The 23,996-nt window shown below is 31.6% G+C and overlaps 1 protein-coding gene across 1 annotated transcript in view; it reads left to right on the forward strand.

Moving 5' to 3' along the window:
* The window catches only part of LOC103572478 (transcriptional repressor scratch 1), a gene marked incomplete at its 3' end in the record, with an annotated part of 43,500 nt that extends 32,792 nt beyond the window's left edge, over positions 1-10,708 (forward strand). Inside the window, exons 2-3 of the mRNA XM_014441379.2 lie at positions 6,965-8,096; positions 10,693-10,708. Of these exons, the coding sequence (XP_014296865.2) occupies positions 6,965-8,096; positions 10,693-10,708 (1,148 nt within the window). The remainder of the gene's footprint in view (positions 1-6,964; positions 8,097-10,692) is intronic.
* Positions 10,709-23,996: the final 13,288 nt, after the last annotated feature.

Genomic DNA, 23,996 nt, shown 5'->3' on the forward strand with positions numbered 1-23,996 from the left:
CTAGAGTTTGTGATCATTAACGTTTAAACTATTTAAGTGAAGTAAATAACGTGAAAAAAACTCGGTGAAAATTCTGCTGGGCTCTGGGCGCGAACTGCCGTCCTTCTGATTGCTGGGTTTGAACGCTGGCTACTGGACGAACCTACTAACGTTCAATTGAAACTTTTATATGTTCTACTTGTTCATTTTACTACAACCACTCGGTTTTATGAAATATAAAGAGCAATTTAATTTATATTTTCGATTAAGAAAGAAAAAAATAATTTCGTATTATTTATATTATAATTACATAATTTTTTAAAATAAAATTTATTAAATTTAATTGATTATTTATCAAGAACCCAGCTTAATTATCTTACTCTACCACCATAATTCCCAAGTTAGGGTGACTCTCGGCTTGGCCAAGGCTAGGTTATCTAGTGTTGGCCGATGTTAGGGTAACCATCCAACGGCCGAGGCTAGGTTATTCAATCTTGGCCCATGTTAGGGTGACTCTAGGGTTGGCCAAAGCTAGGGTATTCAGTCTTGGCCCAAGCCTGGGTAATCATTGGAATGGCCAATACTAATTAACCAGTTATGGCCCAGGCATGGGACAGTATAGGTTTGCCAAGACGGGCTTCCCAATAATGTCCCAGGCATGGCCCCGTCGTTCAACTCGGGGGCTTCCTGTATGGGTAGAAGTTATTCATAGCTGGGTCCTAGCTAGGGTCTACCGTGGAAACCCAGAGCTCGGTGAACTAGTTCTGGTTCAAGCTTGGGCCAATATTGAAGAGCTAGAGCAGGGTTACCCATGACTGGGTCTCGTTTGGGGCCAACAGCGGAAAGCCAGCGCTAGGTTGCCCACGACTGGGCCTTAGCTAGGGCCGACACTAGCAAGCCAGAGCTGGGCTTACTAGTTCTGGTTTAATCTCGGGCCAAGGATGGAAAGCCAGCGCTAGGTTACCCACGACTGGACCTAAGCTAGGGCCGACATTGGGAAGCCAGAGCTAGGTTGCCCAGTCCTGGGCCTTAGCTAGGGCCGACACTGGGGAGCCAGAGCTGGGTTACCCAGTCCTGGTCCGTGCTTAGCCCCGTTGTCAGAGCTTGTAAGTTCCTACATGGGTTGAACCGATTTTGATAGTCGAGATGGCATTCAACGCGGCTTATAAAGCTTTAACGCTGATTAGATTTCAGAATTAATCCATAAAGTATGTTACAAGTTATCCGAGAAAAAACAGTGTTGAAAAAATTTTATTTTTGAAATATCCCCGAACGTACTGTACTGATGCTCAATCTCTCAAAAATTGTTGGAATTAATGAACTGCTTCAATCGCGACCTTAAAAAGGCAAATAAGTTCATCCGTTCGAAAGTTACAGAATATTTACACACATACGTACGTACTCTCTTAAGGGTGTAGTCTAGTTCATAGGCTAAAAAAATAGTCTATTTTTGGAAATTTCTTGTGAACTTGCTATGAAAAATAAGTATACAAACACTGTTAGGGATGATAAATAAAGTCTTGAATTATAAAAAAAATGGCTTATCTGAAATAAAAAAATCTGGGCATCGGTTGGCCCTGCGGGTTTTCACTAAAATTTTCCACTGTTTTCGAGCTCTTCGAGTCTATTTGACTAAATGATCTAAAATTTTCTGAAAATCTAAGTTTAGAAGGAATCTTTCGAATGCCATCTCAACTATCTAAATCGGTTCATTCATTAAAAAGATATGAGAGGTTTACATCCGCACACACACACACACACACACACACACACACACACACACACACACACGTGGGCATCCGTCTGGAAATAGAATAACTTCCTAGGACCTGATGAAAAATTGATTTTGGAAAATCGGGGTGAAACCAATAACTTTCCAAATTTTTGAAAATTAACAATTTTTTAGCGGGAAATTAAAAAAAAATTTTTTTTATTATTTTATCGAAACAATTATTTTTTGGATTAAATGTTATGTAACCAATTACTATGAAAGCAGATATTTCTCTGAAGCATTAATAATTAATTAATTAATAATATTAATCTGAAGCATTAATAATTTATTTGAAGCATTTTTAAGAGATGGAAAAGCTTCTCAATAAGATAATTTATTTAAAATAAATTGAGAAAAAACAATTATTGTTTTAACGTAGGAACCGAATCCAGACCGATTCGTCGTCGCGCGAGAGCTTTAAAGGTAATTACCAACTAAGCCATCCCAGCCTTTGCCAGGCTATATTTACTTTGTTCACATCTATTCGGCCACATTGGCCTGACAATCACTCACATTTTGAAATCCTAAACACAGAATTTACATTAAAAACATTACCGCTAATAATTTGGAAAAATTTTAGTTACGACATTTTAGCATAATACTGAAAGGATTAAATGAATCGTTGGTAAAACAATTTTAATATAAAAATAAACAGGTTTTTAATAAAAACAAAATTTGATTACAAAAAAAAAAAATTAAGAAATTATTCAATAATGTTTAATTACATTGATTAACTAATTTACACTACTGGAAAAAATTAAAGGATCAGAAAAAAATTCCAAATTTTCGGGTGATTTTTAACAGGCCGTAACTTCGAGAGAAATGGTCGTACAAGGAAGAGAAAATCTGGGCGTCGGTTGACCCTGCGGGCCAGCCCCAAAACTTCCCGCTGTTTTCGACCTCAAAGAGCTCGAAAACATTAGTGTAGATATATTTTCGAGCTCTTCGAGCTCGAAAATGCTATCACATGCAATTGTTTTTTTACGATCTTTTCAAGCTCTAACAAGTTACCTGTTATGCTGAAGTTTGAAAATTTAAGAATCGAAAATCATCAATGAAGCGGTTTTTAAAATTTAGTTCCTGACTATGTTCAGTAAAATAAGTGAATTGAGGCAGAAATCAATGTCAGGGATCAAAATCAAGATTTAAATAAGTTTTGACTCATGTAAGAAACAATAAAATATGAAATATCCGATAAAAATATTAAAAACTACGTTTTATCGATTTTTTTGTTGATAATATGATTTAAACTAAAAACCATGTTCGATAACATTATATGATCAAAAGAAACCATAAAAAAGATGAGTTGGTATGATATTAGGCACATTTTAGTACGTTATATTATGATTTATCCGGAAAAAATAACATTAAATGTTATTTTTTTAACTTTTCAACGCCGATATCTTTTGAACTAATCAATCGATTTTGATAGTTGACTTGCCAATTGGCGCGTTTTATTGAATTCTAGAGCTGATTGAAATTTGAAATCGATCGCGTCAGTCGTTTCGAAAATATTTAGAAAAAACCGTTTTTCACCATTTCTTTCTCCCGCGATAACTCTGGAACGAATTATCCGATTTTGATGTTTGAGGTGGCAATTGACGCGTTTTATTGAGTACTAAAGCTGATTAGATTTTGAAGTCGATCGTATAAGTCGTTTTTGAGAAATCAAGAAAAAACTAAAAAAAAATTTTTTTTTTTTTCGTAATTCGCAAATATTTTCGAGTCTATTCGATCAAATAATCTGAAATTTTCAGGAAAGTTGATGGCCAACAAGCTCTTTCGATTGCCACCATCCAAATCGATTCATTAGTTCAAAAGTTACGAAGAGTTTACACACACACACACACACACACACACACACACACACACACACACACACGCACACACGCACACACACACACACACACACACACACACACACACACACACACACTCGGACATCATTCTGAAAATAGTCAGAATAGCTTCCTAGGACCTCAAAACGTCGACATCTGATGAAAACTCGATTTTCGAAAATCGGGGTGAAAACAATAACTTCTCGAAATTTTTTAAAATCGTCGATTTTCTTAGCGGGAAGTTAAAAAAAAGGAAATCGTAGCTCCAAGTGTCTCCTTTTTGGATTAAAACTTCAACAATTTTTAGCGTCGCGGTTTTTGAGTAATCTTAGAAAAACCAGCGACAAAAAAATTTTCAAATTTTTTTTACTTTTTTTTTTTGGTCTACGGGCGTGAGAAAAATTTTTCTTGCTTAACCACTATAAGCATCGGATACCTTCATTATTCAGCTTTAATTTCATTTTTTATAGACCTTGATACGTTCACATGTCACCGAGATATCGGACTTCAAATGGAAAAGGATCCTTTTGTCTTTGATTATCGATATCTCAGCAACCAATGATCGCACAGAAAGTTAATGGTGGGTTTCAAAAACTTAAATAAATTCCTTTGAATGATTAGCCATTGTTTTTCTGAAAAAAAAATTTTTTCCTTTCGTCACATAAATTTAAAAATGCAACAAAAAAAGGGCTTTTGGTGGTTTTTTTATTTTTTAAAATTAAGTGCTGGATCGGAAATATTGTGGAAATCAATAAAGTTAAGTATGCATTTTACAGTTCGATATGCCCACAAAAACTCTACAAAGAGCCAAATCAATCCAACCAACCGTTTTCTTGTTTCACTTGATCGAATTTTTGAAAAAATTAAAGGATCACGTTTAAGGCTCCGAAAAGCTCATAATCTTTACCAAAATGAAAAAAAAAATTTTTTCCAAGCTTTGTCTACATTTTAAAAAATTATAAATAAAAAATGACCCTATATAATTACATAGAATTATGTATAACTATATACAATTATACATAATTATTTCTACAAAAATAAAAATTTGGGCATGTGCAGGATTTGAATCGTGGACCTTGGGCTGGGAAGTATAACCCACTACCTGTTGACCTAAGAGATTGACTTGAAAAGTTAGCTTCGTATGAATTTCAAGGAATAAAATCTTACACGTGATAGATTCTTGATCAACAAAATTTTATATCTAATTTATTAATTATTGATTGATAGTTATATGAAATTCTGTATAAGTTATGTATAATTATAACTACGTTAGCTATATATAATTATAACTAAGTTAGTTATACTTAACTATAACTAAGATTTTAAATTTAACGCTTTAAATCAGGCTGGATCAGTCATAAACAGGCATGAATAGGTATGATCAGGCCTAAACGTATTTAACGCTTCAGACATGAACAGGCATGGTCAGGTCTAATCATTTTTACCCGGAATGACAATACACCACATTTTGCCAAAAAAAAACAAACTATAGAATTTTTTTTGCAGAGGATAGTGAAAAGCAGGAGTGTCTTTCCCAAATTTTTATTCAAACATCCGCCATTTCGTTTATTTTTTGTATTTTTGGCTAATTGTGGTAGATTGTCACGTAAGGAACTTTTCTTTTGAAGATGCCGTTTTGTTTTTTGTTTGAAATTTATCAATCCTAAGACTAACTGTCGTGGGACACCATTTTTTTGAGGCCTCGACTTTGGCGTTTCCTGTGTAATTATTAAAAAAAGAAATTCAAAAAGACTCAAGTATTTTTATGTTCTATAAGCTTCAGATAAAAAGCTTAAAGAAAAAAATGATCGTAATTCCTTAAACAGGGCCTGAAAAAAAAATTCTTGAAAATGTTGTATTTTTTAGCTTTCCAAGGTGGTCAAGTACCTTAATTTATTTATTTATTTATTCATTTAAACAAAGGCCCAACAGCACATGTCATTGACAAGGCGACTAAATACATTTTTATTGACAACATATAAGATATACATAATCAATAAAACGCTTACTTAGAATAATGTAATTGTTCAAGGCCATACAGTTAGAAGAACAGTTATACAGTAATATTAAGATATAACTAATAATTATGAATTACATAATTACATAAATTACACAATTACATAATTACATAATATCCGAGGTCTTAAGAGTAATTTTAACTTCTTAGTGAGGTTAGAACAGATGCTAAATCATTAATAGATAGCGGTTGATCGAATCCTAATATATCACAAGCTCGATTACTACCCTTTATAATCAGGTTACATAGATGTGCTACTCTGTATAGTGGAACAGCTTGTGCCAGTACTGATTTAGCTACTAGTGTATATAATAGGTCAGTAACTCTTAAGTTACATGATGGAACCAGTATAGGCATCTGTTAAAGAAGCCTTGGACAGTCAACAAGTCCTCTAACTAAATTTTTTGCAAACAAAATAGTAGCACAACTCCTCCTCTCCTCCAAAGTCAGCACATCAGCATCGTTACATAATTGTAAATAATCAGTACCCATTTCAGGGTATACGCCATTTATTTTATAAGATAGATATTTAAGGAATCTCCTCTGTATTTTCTCAATCTCAATTATATGTTTTTTTATATATTGGGGACCATACAATAAATGCATATTCTAACTTTAGGCGCACAAGTGATGCATACGAGGTTTTAATAGTTTTAGTATTCTTAATCTTCTTCGTGGTTCTAATGACAAAGCCAAGTGTTTTTAAAGCAGAGCTAGCTATGCTATTGTAGTGCTCTTTGAACGTAAATTGCTATTGTAAACAAAATTCGACCAAAACTGGGCTGAATACAAAGTAGTCCAGGTGCAATTTTAAATAAAAATAAATCCTATTAACAGGCAATTCAACGTAAAGAAGCAGATTATTTTTTTTTTTCGAGTGCTTTGTTAATTTTATATAAATGACTTTTAGTCTAAAAATCTATTATTTTCGGTTTTAAATCTGGTAAAGAATGTTCAGAACTCGTTTTTTGTTAAGAAATTAACATTTAAATGCAAATAACTAAAGAGCATCGCCGAATTTCAAAAACTTAGTAACAGATAAGATATTGATAATAAAATCGAATCGACCGTTTCGGTACAAATTAGCGAATGAGTTATAAAATTCTGAATTTAAAAAAAAAAATTTCCCGGGTTATTTAAATGGAAAATAGAAAATTGCAATCAGGGAGTACTTTATATTTATATTAAGGGCTCAAATTTTAATAGACGTCTTCTTTTATAGTACCCAAACTTTTGAGTGTGTCCTTAAAAAAAAAAAAATTATAAATAGTTGATTTTTTTTTTCAATCGGTCTTATATATAATATATAAATTTGTCGATTTATTTCCAAGTATTAAGCTGCCTTATGTTTGATTCTAGGCTATAATCATGAACCATGGCTAAATCACGATGAACCACCAAAATATGCAACGTTACGATCAGCAGCAGAATTAGCTCGACCTTTATTGGATTCTTCATCAGAACATTACGATCATCAACAACAGTGCACTAGCTCTCTGCTACCGTTACAAAGTATACCGGGTGTGCCATCTCGTACAAAAAGTCTATCAATGTGCTTTACAAGTACAGGTACCGCGCTATCACTTCCACCGAAAAAAAAAGACATTTACCGTCCGTATAGCCTGCAACCGAACGTGGAAGTTTTACGAAATTCTCCTGAGGAAGAACTCTCAGCTGCTCAAGCAATTTTAGATTTGAGTGCATCACCAGTAGCACCAAGTCATTCGGTATTTATACATACTTTATCACTGCCACCAGCATCTTCTAATTCATCAGCTACTGCAGTATCATCGTCTCCTGAACCATCGCCAATTCCAGTTTCCGTAGTAGTATCAGTTCCTTCACATAATATTTCCAATAAACAAGAACCTAGTCTAGAATCTCTTCCTCCTGATAGTGCTGAAACGTGTTCAAATAGCATTGTCAGCAGCAACAATGTAAGCAAGAGTAATAAAACGGTCGCTTATACATACGAAGCCTTTTTCGTATCAGATGGAAGATCTAAACGACGTCCCAACAGCACGGCAGTTCTAGAGGCAGAACCAGTACAAACTGAAAAACCAAAGTTTACCTGCACAGAATGTGGCAAACAGTATGCTACGTCGTCCAACCTCTCACGACATAAGCAAACACATCGAAGTCTTGATTCTCAGTCAGCGAAAAAATGTATTCATTGTGGCAAAGCTTATGTAAGCATGCCTGCCTTAGCAATGCATGTACTTACTCATAAGCTCACTCATAGTTGCGGTATTTGCGGTAAAATGTTCTCTAGACCTTGGTTGCTTCAGGGGCATCTTAGGAGCCATACCGGTGAAAAACCTTATGGATGTGCCCACTGTGGCAAAGCTTTTGCGGACAGATCAAATCTCCGTGCTCACATGCAGACTCACTCAGCAGATAAAAACTATGAATGTTCCAGATGTCATAAGACCTTTGCATTGAAATCATACTTAAATAAACACTCGGAGTCAGCTTGTTTAAGAGACGAAGAAATGCAACCATACACTCCAGAGCAAGCTCATAGCGATGGAGAACAGTCACCTCAACTAAATAGAGGCTTGTAGCAATATGGAAATGAATCCGACAATTGTTGTCAGTCTCGATAAGAAGCTAGCAAGCTTTGACTGCTGCTAAATATGCCATAGATTCTAGTCTTATAATAAAAATGCTGTTATATTAAATGTATAGGCACGTCCGCTGAAAATTTTCTGCGAGAATTTTCGTTACAGGTCTGTTATTTTAGAAAAAAGCATAATTATGTCTAGATGATCTCGATGAAATCTAACGGGCGCCTGTTTGAGAGAATTTAAATTCCCTGATACTCCTAAATTAATTGGATTGGGTAGCAAAATTACAATTTGTGAAATAAAAACATCTCCTAGTTTAAACATTTTACAAAAATGTTAGATTTCAATGTGATTTCTGACTAAGAAATTTTTATTCAACAGAATTGCTGTTGTCTGTATTTCAAGGAACGTATAGAGCAAGCCCTGGCGAATTCGAATTACGGTAACATACCGCAATTTGTAGTAAAATACGGTGTTTTACGGCAAACGTACGGTATTTTACGGTAAACGGACGGTACTTGTTGAAATATTTTTCACTTGAAATGACAAAATCTCTCAAACAAGCTAATCGATTTATGTAAGATTAACGACAATTTAAAAAATGCATCTAATTTTAGATATGATTAGAGAATAAGATCGATATTGGGCCATTAGCGTGTGCGTAAGTTAAAAAACATTTAATATCATCAGTTTCTTAATGGCTCAAAAACTAGTGAGATTGATCACTTTCACCCTTCGAAAATACCTAAATATTTATGAACTACTTAGATGACTGTAAGACCCATTCACAAAGATTCATTTATTCAGGAGATATTGTAAGCGCAAATGAAAAAAATTTAGTATTCTGACTGAGGTTCCCGCAAAAATTGAATACCGAAATTTAAAAAAAAATATTTTTTTATCGTAATACTTAAAACTGATTTGAATTTGAAACATATGAAAATTGAGATATATGACCCAACCAATTGATCCAGCTACATAGGTGATCTCCAGAAGTTTTTGATCCTTATGGTAAACTAAATTACGTGAAAAAAATTAAAAACCCTGTTCAAAAAATATTGATTGAAAAGAATTAAAAACGATGAAATTCGAATTCTCTAGCGGATTTGTGATCACCGTTAAAGTATAGTGAAATGATGGTGAAGTAACCGTGAGTTTACTTTACCGATAATAGAAAGTCTACTAACTATCAAACCACCGTCATTCGATGGTAGAAACTAAGAGAAGTTGTGAAAGCTTAAGACGATAGGTACATTGTCTATATCGAATGATTCAATGGTTAATAGACGTTACTTTAGAGTAAAGAAATCATGCTTTCTAGGTTTTTGTTTAGTAGCTTCATCATGCTACGACTTTCGAAAAACTTAGGTAATAATTTGATTGTCTTTTATTTGGTTACTAGCCGTGATTTAAGGTGAAATTAACCAACAAAGAAAAGTATTTCAATGGTATATAAATAGTGATTTTTTATCAAAATTTGGTATTTCGACGGTCAATTTAAAGTCTATAAATTAAGTGTCCGTAAATCAATGGTGAAGTGTCGATAAGGCAATGGTTTCTTACGCGTGAAATGTTGGTGAGTTACCGGTCGAAGTGCAATATTTGTAAGTCATCAATCGTGATAAAATAGCAATGTTACCGTAATATGCTAGTTCTTAGTAAGTAAATTGAAGGTGAAGTATCGGTCAAAACACTGTAAGCTAACTTACGCAAAACGGTATTGCGTGCATCTGCAGTCGGTAGATTAACAGTAATTGAACCGATATGTCCAGCGTATTTTTGCGTGACTTGGCCATAAAATACTCGTATTTGTGTGGCATAATAACCGAATATTATCGGTGAAAGTATAATTGTTATCTTTCACAACTTCACCTATCAATGACGGTCAAATCACTTATTGACGCATCGGTAACGATGAATTCATGTTTCATTTAGCGTGAATTTATGACGATTCCACAGTGATATCGAAACCGCTAGGGTCTTGTCAATAATTTTAAATTCTTTTGTTTGTATATATAGATATACAGTTTGCATGGAGTGACCGCTTCTCAATTCTTTTCAATCAGTATTTTTAACCAGGTCATATTAAACTAGATAGAAAGTGCCAGAGTAAGATTATTAACAGTAATTAATAAACGTCCAATAATTTTTAAGACCTAAAGCAAATAATACATTATTATAAAAATATTTCTAGTCAAACTGGTAACGTCCATATACCACAATCTAGTCATTGTAGTGAATTAATAATTAATTTTTTATTGGAAAGAGGATATTGATATTATTATAGTGATATAAATGACATTGATATTATAAAAATAATAATAATAATGATAATAATAGTAATAATAATAATAATAATAATAATAATAATAATAATAATAATAATAATAATAATAATAATAATAATAATAATAATAATAATAATAATAATAATAATAATAATAATAATAATAATAATAATGACACTAATAATAATAACACTAATAATAATAATAATACTAATAATAATGATACTAATACTAATAATAATAATGATATTGATAATAATAATTACTATTATTATTATCATTATTATTAGTAGTAGTAGTAGATTACCTAGAAATCTGGCTATTGCATTTGTGCTCATAGTGAATTTTTCAAATAATTTTGTCACCACCTATATAACGCGCCTTGTGCCCTGTTTAAAAAATCTCATAGAATCCAATAGGTTCTCATAGAAATTTTAATAAGAATAAATGAGTCTTATAAGAAAGTGCTACAGTTAAGCATAGATCTTACGCATACAGCTATGAGAATCTATATTTTTTTTTTAACAGACTGGCGTCGATACACAGAATAAAACGATTTATCGGCGCGACAAATTTTTATTTGTCCTAACAAATTTCTGGCATTATGAATTGAAAACGAAAATTTTCTCCGGACGAGAAAAAATTTCTCGCGCTAAAAAATTTTTCTAATTCTAAGGTAATTTTTGTTTTCATTTCGGAATGCAAAATTTTTCTTGCGTCAAGAAGTCCTTTTTTTTTGTGTAGTGTTTTCAATCATTAATGGAATCAAATGAAAATTGGCATACTCATTTTTTGGTCGAAAATCAAAACCAACTTTGAAGATGAGCCCAATCACTTAGTTGGTTTCAAAGTAGTAGTGGTTTAAAATTTTTGAGCAAATCATCTCGTGTCTACTTATCTTCAAATAACTTTTGAACCAAAAATGATAGCTCGTTTCTATTGAATGTCTTAAAACTCGTGCGACTAGCTTCAATTTTCTCTATTTAACTTGTCACTTCGATAATTTTTTCAAACAGTTCGATGGATTTGAAAAAAATATCGAAATAAAGTTTTTCGAGGCTTTAACTTTTAATATCTTCTAAATGCTACGATAGAACTAAATTTGATTAATAGCGTGTTGTAGCTAATGAACTAAGATTTAAGTTATACTGCTCTGACTTTATTTAAAAATGAAGTTATAATTACTATGTGAAAAGTAACTTTAAACCATTAATGGATAAGATAGCTTCTATTTTTGGCAGAAGAAAAAATGATTCCATAAGTAAAAGATACACTTGATAAAAGATACAAGCGCTTATAGTAGGGAAGCCCAAGCGGGGATTTTGGGATTTACTCGAGCGCGGCAGAATAAGGCAAGGTGAGTTAATTACATGCAGAAAAGTGTATATTTTAATAATCTGACAATTTGCACTTGACCTGAGAAAACAGCAGAGTCACAAAGTTGAAAAAAAAAAACGTCACCTGGATTTACTCGAGCGCGGTTAATTTTTTATTTGAAGTGAATCTTTCAAGAATCACGAAATAGTATATTGTATAGTTAGGATACTAAGATAGTCTTTATGTGGCAAGGGCAATGTTTTTACCATGAGTCGTAGGGTTGCATACACGTGGCTTGGCGAAACTATCAGACTTATCACAAAATCTCATTGTAACTTTTTTTTTAGGTAATTTTATTTCTGACAAATTATCATGAATAAAGTTTTTTGAAATTCCGCATTGTTTTCTACTTATTTTTCTAATGGAAAGCTTTTTTTGAGCCCTTCAGATTAAGGAAATTCCTCCACGTAATTGTCAGATTATGGGTGAGCATAACAAAGACACCACGCTGAACCATCTGTATATTAATCTGATGCGCTCGAGTAACTACACGGAAAGATTAGAACCCGAGTGGTTACTGTTCTGCACCCGACTCAGTACGGTTCTAGAAAAAAATGAAAGAAAATTGAGTTAGCACCCGACTGAGTGATGTGCGCACACGACTCAGTCAGGTTCTGCACAGTAACCAGTGTGGTGCTGCACCACAATCGGAGCACAGTAACCAGTCTGGTGCCGCACATGAATGGCTCGGGTGCAGCACACGAATAAGTAATGTCTTGAGAATTCTCAGCCGAAGATTTTCGAGCACACTATTGACTAATGTGTGTCACACGAATAGTTACGGTTCCGCACCGTAACCATTCGGGTGCTGCACGCGAGTCAGTATGGTCTGAGATTGTAAAATTTCTTTCAGATGCTTAGCAAGTGTGTGTGAAAAGAATACATATTAGGATATACATATAAGGATATACATATTACAAATGTTGTTAATAGTCGTTTATGTATGGTATGCTGTGTTGACTTTGTGAGGTTAAGTATTAAGTATTTCACGAACACAAAATCATTTCACTTAATATAATCCGAAAAAATAGAATCGAACATATTTTAATTTATGATCTTTTAAATAGTTTAAACAATCTTTGATTATTTTGTTTCATTTACTTTTAATTTATGTTATTAATCTTAGGAACACTATAATTCCAACACCAATTTTTTTTTGTGGTAATTAAATTGGCTGCAAATTATTTTACATTTTTTAATTACTTTTTTCTTTATTTCCCTTTTCTTTTTTTTTTTTTTTTTTTTTTTAATGCGATTTCGATACTATGAGTGAAGTTGTTGAAGTTGATGAATCATTTATTCCGAAACGCTGGGTGTGAATTTGACATTTAAAAAGAAAAATAATATGATTTAATGTTTGCTTGTTAATAAAAAAATTAAACTATTTTTTAATAAAAACACAATTACATTTAATTATTCTCTTTTCTTTACTTCATACGTCAATCTATTTCTAACCTTTATCCAAAAAAGTGCACGCCTCACAACGCTCATTTAATTTAGAAAAAAAAATATGTCGTATTACGGGCTTCTCACATTAAAACCCTTATATCTGTAATATTTGCATAATATGAAGAATTCAACAAATTAGATTAAAGTATTTCGAGGTATTTTCATTTAAGGTAACAAAAATACGGTGCAAGCTTATTAAAGACAAGTTGATTTTTTATTTATGTATGCAGAACACTACTCATTCGTGTGCGCACACGAGCCATTCATGTGCGGCACCAGACTGGTTACTGTGCTCCGATTGTGGTGCAGCGCCACACTGGTTACTGTGCAGAACCTGACTGAGTCGTGTGCGCACATCACTCAGTCGGGTGCTAACTCAATTTTCTTTCATTTTTTTCGAGAACCGTACTGAGTCGGGTGCAGAACAGTAACCACTCGGGTTCTAATCTTTCCGTGTAAGGTCACGATTATTTTTTGCATTTCCAAAAATTTTCCAAGAGTTTTAGTCACGTCTAAATCGTCAGTCTTTTGAATAGGAACTTCTTTATAGTATACTTAACATATCTTCGAAATATCTGACTCGCTCGAATAAATTCCTTTTCTTCCCATTTCAAACCCTTTCGTACGGCCACTCCTACCATTCAATCCGTCAGGTTAATATACCCGATCCCCCCACCACTGAAAAGGTATACATTATATAACCTCTTTTTGTTTTTAGCATCTAAGCTTCACAATCCAAAAGATCCCCACGACCCTCAAATAAATCCCAATTTAGCCTTTCGAGCTCCCCTACTATTAGTAATTTTTAATTTACGATAGCACATTTTACTTGTGAAACAGTAATTTCTTACTGTTGTATAAAATAAAAACTATCGAACCCCATTTCTGATTTTGGGTTACGTTCCACATAATAATTTTAGCTTACCTTTTTTTCCGTGGGTCGTCTAGTTTGAAAGTTATAGGTGTTGGAAATTTTCCAAGCTTAGGAAAAAAATCTTTGGCCACTTTATCTATAAATAACTTTAACACCAAAACTTATACTGCATTATCGTTCAAGAAATTTAGAGCATTTTTCATTATAATGAACGGAGTAACGAAAATTAAAGCAATAGCTTAGATTTTCGTTACTCATGTTGCCATTTAGACGATTTCTTTATATATTTTGATAGTATCGAAATTCATAAAAAAATAAAAAAAAATTGTTTTTTAATAAATTTTTATCGGAAAGCTCGAAAATTAAAAAAAAACAAGTAGGAATTCTATTTTTATTTCAGTTGCCGAATAACCAATTTATTGGTATAATTATTATTAGTATTATTCATGAGTTGGTTTTATCTGTAGTCCCATAGATTATGACTTAATTTCATTTAAATTTGAAATTATTTAGACGTAAAAACGTATATACTATCGAAGTACGATTAACGATACGAAAAAAATATATATCCAGGCAAAATTGTATATATGAGACATCCCTGATTAAAAATAACGATTTGCAATGTTAAATGCCCATAAGAAAGGTGATTTCAAAATATTCAAAGTATTCAAAAGCATTAAAAGTATTAAAATTTTTTTTTTCTAATTGTTGTAAACCGTTTCTTTTAATAAAGGGATATATTTTGATGTATATCGCATATATATACGTTTTCGCTCGAATATATATTTTGCTCGTATAGGATCCTATTGCCCTTGTCGTCTACATTACTATCTTAATTGATGGCTCGTGAATTGTAAAGACAAATTGACAATTTTAAATTATTTTATTCGTCCTTGTCTATCTCAATTTCTCTATCACATATCCAAAATACAGTCGCCGAATTGTTCAGTTGAAATATTTTAGAGTACCTGATCTGTGATATTTGGTTAAATTCATTGACTTATAATTTCGGCACTTACTAGTGATTAATTTATGTTATTTGCTATTTCCCTCCTTATGACTATAAACCGCGATTTTCAATGAAAATTTTTGTGAACATTATTATCTATAGATGCATTCGGTTTTAGTCTGTACGAACTCTAATACCGATGAATACTAACAATACCTTGACGGATCTGAGTTACGGTAAAAATACAGTGCATTCATGGTAATAGCGTAACAGAGAAATAAACCGTAGAAATAACGCAAACGCGATTTAATTACGGTAGAGTTATGATACTTCACCTCTGACGGTGTCATACTGTAACACCATAAATTTACCGTAAAAAAACGCGAATTTACAATTCGTCGGAATCCATCAAGATTTCGCGTTTGAGCCCAGCTGCCACCGGAATTTTTCCCTCAGTAAGAAAAATTAATCTACCTGTTTAACCAATGCTCTCTACTCTAGTAGGTCAGACATAGGATAAAATTGGAATTTTTTAACTTTTTTTTTACAATAATATAATTACCTTTATAAATAATTATAATTATAGAACACCATAAATGTACGGTATTTTTATCGAATTTCCAGAGCAAATATACAGTAATTCCAATGTCAAAACACGGTGATTCCACCGTAAACAAATACCCGAAATTTAAGGCAATCAGAATCTGCCAGCGTACTAAATAACAACCAAACCTGATCAAATCATCTTTATCATTATAAAAAAAATAGAGCTTCTCGAGAACTCTACATGATAACATTTCTTCCATATGTTAGAGCTGCAAATTTACCCGTCTAGCGTAACGATATTTTGTAGAAGTCTAAAAAATAACATGAGTAAAATCTGAAATTCATTAGTAATTAAAGTTGATTACTGTAACCAGTTTATTATGAGAACGTCCTGATTACAAACTCCGACTGCAAAATTCTAATCAGAAATATTCGATTGACTTTCAATCAGTTTTAATTGGATTTAATTATAAGTTATAAATGAATCCGATTGAAAGGTAATTGGAAATCGGAAAGTTAATAAAAAAAAGTATTGTTATTCGATTGAATCTGATTAAAAAGTTTCGATCGGATTCAATTGGGAAGTAATCGAAAAATAAATTTATTATTTTCCTATTCAATCTGACTGAAAAATTTTAATCGGATACTTGAAATGCTCTCGAGCAATTTCAATTCAATGTTTGTTTCCGATTGAATCTGATAAAAATTTGATTGCGCTTTAATCAGATTCAATCGGATTCAATCGGAGTTTCTAATTAGGTACCTTATAACAATGACTTATGATAACCCATATAGCAATTTTATTAAAACTTTGCACAAGCTTAAGGAGGTTCGACCGAATCTAATGTAAAAAGGATTTTCCAACTTTAAGATTTGAAACTTAGTATACATGTAAAGAAGTACTTTATCTATGTATTCTCAAAATTTGAATATGATCCACCGTCTAGTTTAAAAAAAAAAAGATTTAAAAATGACGTTTTTAAAGTTCTTATTCACAGGCTCTTATGGCGAACAAGCTCCCATCATGACTTGTTCGATTATTTTCATTATTAGCCTCCTAAGTTTAAGAAATGAAAAACCACATGCCATAAACTTTAATATTTTCGGAATATGATAAGATTTTAACAATATAATGTTACCGTTGTAATTATTTAAATGATTCAAGTTAAACTTTATCATTTAATCTCGTTCATCGACAGACATACATATTATTGAGGGTTTGGCAACGTCGCAGAAGTAGCTGAGAGAAAAAACAAAGATAGAAATACATTAATAAGAGAGACGAGATTAGAAATAAATTTTTCCCGCGTTAATTTGAATATCGATGTGTAAGAAGTTAGAACGCGCTGTTGCCAAATCTTTTTATTAAATCATATGAGTCAAAAATAACCAAGTAATTTCATTACTTTCTTTAATTAAATAAGTAATAAATATTAATTTATGAATTCGTTATGTTATTATAAATTAAAATAATGAATTTTCATAACTATTAGGAGAATTTAGCAAAAAAAAAATCCAAACACTACTTTGACTCACTAGTATCGGTCGAACCTCCTTAACCGTTAGTGCACTAAATAGAAAACTTATTATGTTAATTTCAATTATTTGTCTTATTGAACAAGTGGTTTGAGAGAACATTGAATACCCGGGAAAAATTCATCAGACCTGATCATGCGTTAATCTCATGCATGATCATGCCTGAATATTTACCAGCCATGAGAATGCGTGACCATACTCGGTCAGGCATGATTATGCTTTCTTATGCATGACCATGCATGCTCATGGCTGGCAAATATTCAGGCGTAATCATGCTTGAGCGAGCATAATCATGTTTGACCAAGCATGATCAGTCCTGATCAAGCATAATCCCTAGAATTATTAAAAAGAAAAATAATGATTATTCAGCTTTAAATTAACTTATTTTGTTAGTATTAATGTATAGTTAATGGTTACTGGCTGAGAAAATTGGCTCGATTGAACATGATTTCCTATGGACATGCATTACGTTGCATATTTCGTGCAGAGTCATGAGTGATCGTTCATGGCTGAGTTTGGGCATGCATGCAATTACATGAATCTTGCGAGACTATTACTTCCTCGCCATGCATTATCATGCATGATTGAACATGATTTTACATGGATATGCATTGCGATGCACATTTCGTGCAGTATCATGAATGATCATTCATGACTGAGCTTGGTCATGCATGATAATACATGAACCATGCATGACTATTCTTGCCTCGTCATACATGATCAAACATGTCTTTGCATAAATCGTGCAAAGTCATGTCTGGGCCATGCATGATCATGCACGATTGTGCATGATTCATACATGATCAAGCATAATTGTGCATGTCGATTTTTTCCCGGGTATAAAAAGCGTTCTAGTTGTGAATTTTATATTCAATTGGTAAGAAATTTTATTGGCTACTCGTTTTGAGAAAAACATTTATTACTAATGACTATCAATGAAAATTCCTAAAAATCATGCATAGAATTCAAAAATAATTTTTTTTCCTCAATGCTAACTTTTAAACCCGCGAATGAAGACTATCTTAGTATCCTAACTATGCAGTATACTATTTCAGTGTGCTTACTAAAAACACAATTATCATTCTACTATTCTACAATTCATAATTCTTCTCCTATTTAAAATTTGTGAATAAAAGTTTGATAAGTATAATAATCCTTGGCTTACACGGCTAAATTATTTTCGTTTGAAATGCTACGGTGTCATAGTATGCTGGATAACTGACAATAATTGAAATAGACTCATGCAAAATTACTATGATCATAGTAAAATCTACACTATTTACCGTAATTTGTGATATAGTATGTCAATTTTACTATGACCATAGTAAGTTTTGTATGTGTTTACTTCGGTTTCTGCAGGAGGCTAACATTGTCCGGTACTACTATGACGCCACAGCATTTTAATAAAGTATAATTTATCCGTGTAGACCGAGAAACATTATATTTAAATACCAAATCTACCGCCTTTATTAGTAGACATTGCATGAACATTAGAAGACCCTGATTAAGAAAAATGATTTAATTTATGCTAAGTGTATATCTCTATATTTGTCGATTCAAATCGTTTTAAATCATCTCATATTATTTTGAATCATTTCAAATCATTTTTTTTCATCAGGGGAGTGCACATGAGTATGTTGTGTCTAACTTTATTTTAGACTTTGAAGAGAATATTGTTGCATCTATATTTTAGAAAAAAAGAGAGAGAGAGAGAGAGAGAGAGCGAATATTATGAAAAAGTAATAATTATAATAAAATAAACGATGACGTGTCGTATGAACAGTCTCAAAGCAATGTTTCAAAACAACGAATTTTATAAAAAAAAAAAGACAACATCGAATAATTATTACCGTGTAATCCCTTATAAATAGTAAGCATATATTATCAGTAGTACACGCGAAACTTATTGCTGTATACAACTACTATTAATGTGGGATTTCAGCGAAGAAATTTTTTTTTCTAATGATCGAAAGAAAGACTAAAGTCAATTTACAGTGTTTCAAAAATAGCAAAGGCTTTGATTTTATCAATATAACTTCAAGCATTATGTACATATCGGTTTTTCCAAAGCAAACCAAGCAATTTTGAAACTCCATTAAGATTTAATTGAAATTGAATTCCAAACTAATCCCCTTTTGATCGGTTTAACTAATCCGTTAGGGAAACAAATAAATACCTCGAAGGTAAATAATTACGACAAAAATCATCGCGATACTGTTCGTAAATTAGCGTAGTGGTGCAGATCTGCAGACATGGGTTGAATAAGTATAGTGCGTAAAAAGTCGGCTAAACCAATATTCATTCTGGGGCGCCTCCGACTCGTGCTGCAGCCATTGTGTTTGACGAATAATGGCTGACTTAGTACACTCACTACGCAATGTGCTTTTTTATTCTTTACACTGATCATTATGGCTTTTTCTACTTTTAGTTGATATGAGTTGTTAAAAACAAAAACTGAGAAAAAAATCACTTTGAATTTGTTTAAAATCTCAGTATTTGTACTTTAATTATAAAGTTACAAACTGGTAATTCTGCATTCATTTACCGTAATATCGATATGAACTCATCTAATGATTTCAACCTCAAACATTCGGACTCATCAGAAATATTATATTATTAACTTTAAAAGATATTGTTATGTTGTGTGTTGATAATTCGATTAGGGTATTTGAAACTTTGTTTCGCGAATTCGAACTATTTTTAATACAGAGTGTTATATGTATATAAATAAATAACTAATAATTTATACTAGGTAAACATCATTTAAACAGATGAAAACTATAAATATAACTTGTATTTGTAACATTAATCCGGCAAGAATTGGGTCCCCAGTGGGCCAATATTCAATAAATATCGGCGCGAAGTATTCTCCTTTTCATAATATATACATTTCTCATTTATTTTGTCTTATGTAACTTTCCGTTGGAATATTTACTTTTTATTATTAATTTTTGTTTCTTTTGTTTTTAACCAGCAAAAAATCTCACAACGTATGTAATTCTTTTAACTAAACATTGTTTACTTTAGTTACCGAAGCATTAATAACTAAATAGATCGAATTAATGGAGTTCCGTTTTTGTCAAGCTAGGCCCAGGGGGCAGCGTCTTAGCTCATTCGATGACGCGTAAAAATTTAACGTTAAAAATAATTTCTTAACTTATCTGACAATATGGATACAAATAATAATAAATATCTCACATGGAATGTTGCACAGTTAAGAGAAGATAACTCAACTATTTATTTACCTGTCTAATAACTTTCATTTTTTTCAACAATAACAACCTTTGCGAAATGGTTAGGACATAACCTTGACGATTTCGAAGACTGAAAATTTACATTTATAGTCTGTTCCCAAAGGGTCCGACGTTTTCCATCATTGGGGAAAGTAAAAGTTGCTTTTCCTTTACAAAAAGGAGCACATCACTTACCCATATTCTGTATAATTTTTTAATTTTTCTGATATCGAATATATATGATGATTATGCGACACTAGTAGCTACTCCATAACACATATTTAATTGACAAATATACTGTATATTCATTATGGTCTGACGTTTACGTTATTATCGAAAACATCATATAATTGATGGTAAAACTAAAAAATTTCTGGGCTTTTTTTCCTAAATCACTCTAGAACAAATTTTTTGCCTTTTTAAATTTGACATTTTAAAATTTGCGCTCGACCAAATTCGCTATTATGCTGCTCTCAAGCGGAGGAGTTTGGCAAAACGGAACCCCATTTTCTCCATTATCTTTAAGATGGAATATTCTCAAAACGATGATTTTGTAAAGTTTTAAGTTATTGTATAATAATTAATTAATGATTCAAAATTAATATTCTTTTACGTAGTTGTTCTGTTCATAAAATAACGTAACACGTTAATTAATTATTTACATAATTTTACTATAAATTTGATATTAATAATATCATATATTATAAGAAGTAAACAATTACGATGTTATCCAATATTTTTTTAATATAATAAAAACATAATTTATATTTTGAAAAAAGGTAAAAAAACGAAAAGCAAGCAATACTTTCTCATCGCCTTTTACATTGTAAAAAATTAGTAAAGTATTAATGCGGATAAAATACGGAGCGAATGATGTAGTATTTCTTTAATTTCCTCGGAGTAAATTTTACTTCGAGAACCTAATTTACACAGTTGAATGTTATCCGTTATAAGCCTCTTCCCCTCAATCAGCAGTTACTGAGTCCAAAAAAACTTTTCTGGCTTAATCACTCAAAAGAGTTCCATACCAGAGAGCCCGTTATAAGCCTTCATTAAAATTGTCAAAATTATGAACTAAAAATAGGAAAAAATAGACAAATTAATGATAAAAATATACTATCTGTGTTACGGGAAGCATAATTGAATCAACATGAAGTAAATTATAATTTATTTTTCATAATTGAGCACGCTAAAAAGAAAATGCTAACTATTGCTAGCTTGCGATAGGGAATGATTACCGTGGTGTTTGTGATAATCATTATCATGCCTTTATGTTAATTATTCGTTTCTCGTATAAAAATAATTACTATTGCTGATAATAATAGTTACCATCTAGATCGTAATATTTTTTATGTCAGAAAAATTTTTAATTAAACCTTCTAACATAGTAATGGTTATCATCACGGATAGGAATGGTTACTATCTAGATACGAATACTTACCATCTTCCATAGCAGTAGTTAACATAAAAGAATGAAAATCATTAAAATGTACGGTTAGGAATAGTAACTTCGTTAAGATGGCAAGTATTACCACTTTTTTTTTCAGCACGTATAAATTAAATCCTTTATTTATATTTATCATATGTATGTGTATGTGCGCACGTGTGTATGCTCGTGTGGGTACGTAAGTATTTGTGTACACGTACGCGTGCGTAAGTGTGTATGTGTGTGTGTGGGTATGAAACTTATCACAAAGTGAAAATCACATGCCGAAAAGCTTCCGACTGTAACGCCGATATATAAATTATTCATCAGTTTAGAGAGTAATTATTATTTGGACTGATGGTAGCTATTACTATCTCGTTGTTAAGAATTATAACGTTTGAAATCATAGAAAATAGGCTTATAACGAGTAGTCGAGAACAAAACTAATTACACGATAGTGAGGAGACTAAAATTCCAAGAAAAATTTTCCCTATTTCCCCTAGACCAAGCTTATTACCGGTAGTCGACTGTAACTACAAATTTATCCGAACATTAAAACCCCATAATCAGAGTACCCTGCTTAAAAAATCTCATAAGTTCCGATAGCTTCTTATAAATTCTTATAGGCATTTTATGAGAATCAATGAGTTCTATGGGAAGCGGGAGTCCTCTTCTCATAGAACTTACTGAATTTTATGAGATTGTATAGGAGGTACTTAAAAAAATTACTTTCTCATAGATTCTGATAAGGGGTTCTTTATAAGAATCTATCGGAAAATACAAATGTTTATAAAAAATGAGTTTTTATGAGGTTGGATGGGATAAAATATTCACGGGATTTATAGGGATCTATAAGAAAATAATAAAATTTACAAAATTTCTATTCAGTTGAGAATGTATGAGGAAATGATTTAGCCACTAACAACTGAAATCTATGAGAAAATAATACAATTAGCAAAATTTTTGTTTCAATGAGAACGTATGAAGAAATCATTCCGTCAGTAATGATAGGATTCTATGAGAAAATAATGAAATTGACAAAATTTCTATTTGGATGAGAATGTATAAGGAAATGATCTTGTCACTCACAACTGGAATCTATGAGAAAATACACTGATAGAAGGATTTCTTAGTATTAAAAAAGATTTGTTAATATTTAACAAATTATTTCTTAACGGAGCTTTATTTAAGAAATATTTATTAATATTTAACAAATCATTTCTTAAACATCATTTTTTTGTATTTAATAAATATTTCTTAGCATCTAATAAACGATTTGTTAATATTTAATAAACGATTTCTTTCCATTTAAAAAATGATTTATTAGTATTTAATAAATCACTTTTTAACATTTAATGAATCACTTTTTAATAATTAATAAATGAATATTTTATATTTAATATATTTTTTATTATTTGAACAAATTTTTTTTTTATATTTAAGAAATTATCTATTAACTTATTTATTAAAATTTAATTCATAAAATCACACAGTTCAAGAATATATATCTATATATGTTTTTGCATGCAGCTACACACATTCATTAATATTTGTATTTATAAACAAAAATAACTAAAACAACCATCGTATAAAATTTTCTGTTCTTTTAATTTCAAAATACAATTTCATAGTAATTAACACTATAACTAGAATAAACAAATTAAAATTTCTTATATTAAACTACGCTGAGAAATAACATAAAATCCGTTTGATAGTACATGTGTTTTTAATGGTTTTATATTTAATTAAAATTGAACTGAATAAAATTAACAAGGCTTCCATATTTTCATAGTTATAATATGGATGACAATTTACAAAACACTTCTGATATAAATATTATTTAAGTATATGAGAGCTTCAGTTGTAGGTTACGTTTAACCAACAATGCAAGCTAGAACGGAGTAAACAATATGACGTCGCAACGACACACACATATAGCTCTTTTAATACGTGTACACCACTACAGGCTCGTGTGTAGCCCTCTACCGACAAATTCGTCTAAGAAATATTTATTAAATATTAACAAGCCTTGTTTGGTGCTAACAAATATTTCTTTTATGTTAATAAGGCTTTGTTAGCATTAAAAATATTTCTTAATAATAAAGAAGTTACTTATTTCATTATAATAAATATTGTTAATAATTAC

The sequence above is a fragment of the Microplitis demolitor genome, chromosome 4 (genome assembly GCF_026212275.2).
Source record: "Microplitis demolitor isolate Queensland-Clemson2020A chromosome 4, iyMicDemo2.1a, whole genome shotgun sequence".
Taxonomy (NCBI): Eukaryota; Metazoa; Arthropoda; class Insecta; order Hymenoptera; family Braconidae; genus Microplitis; species Microplitis demolitor.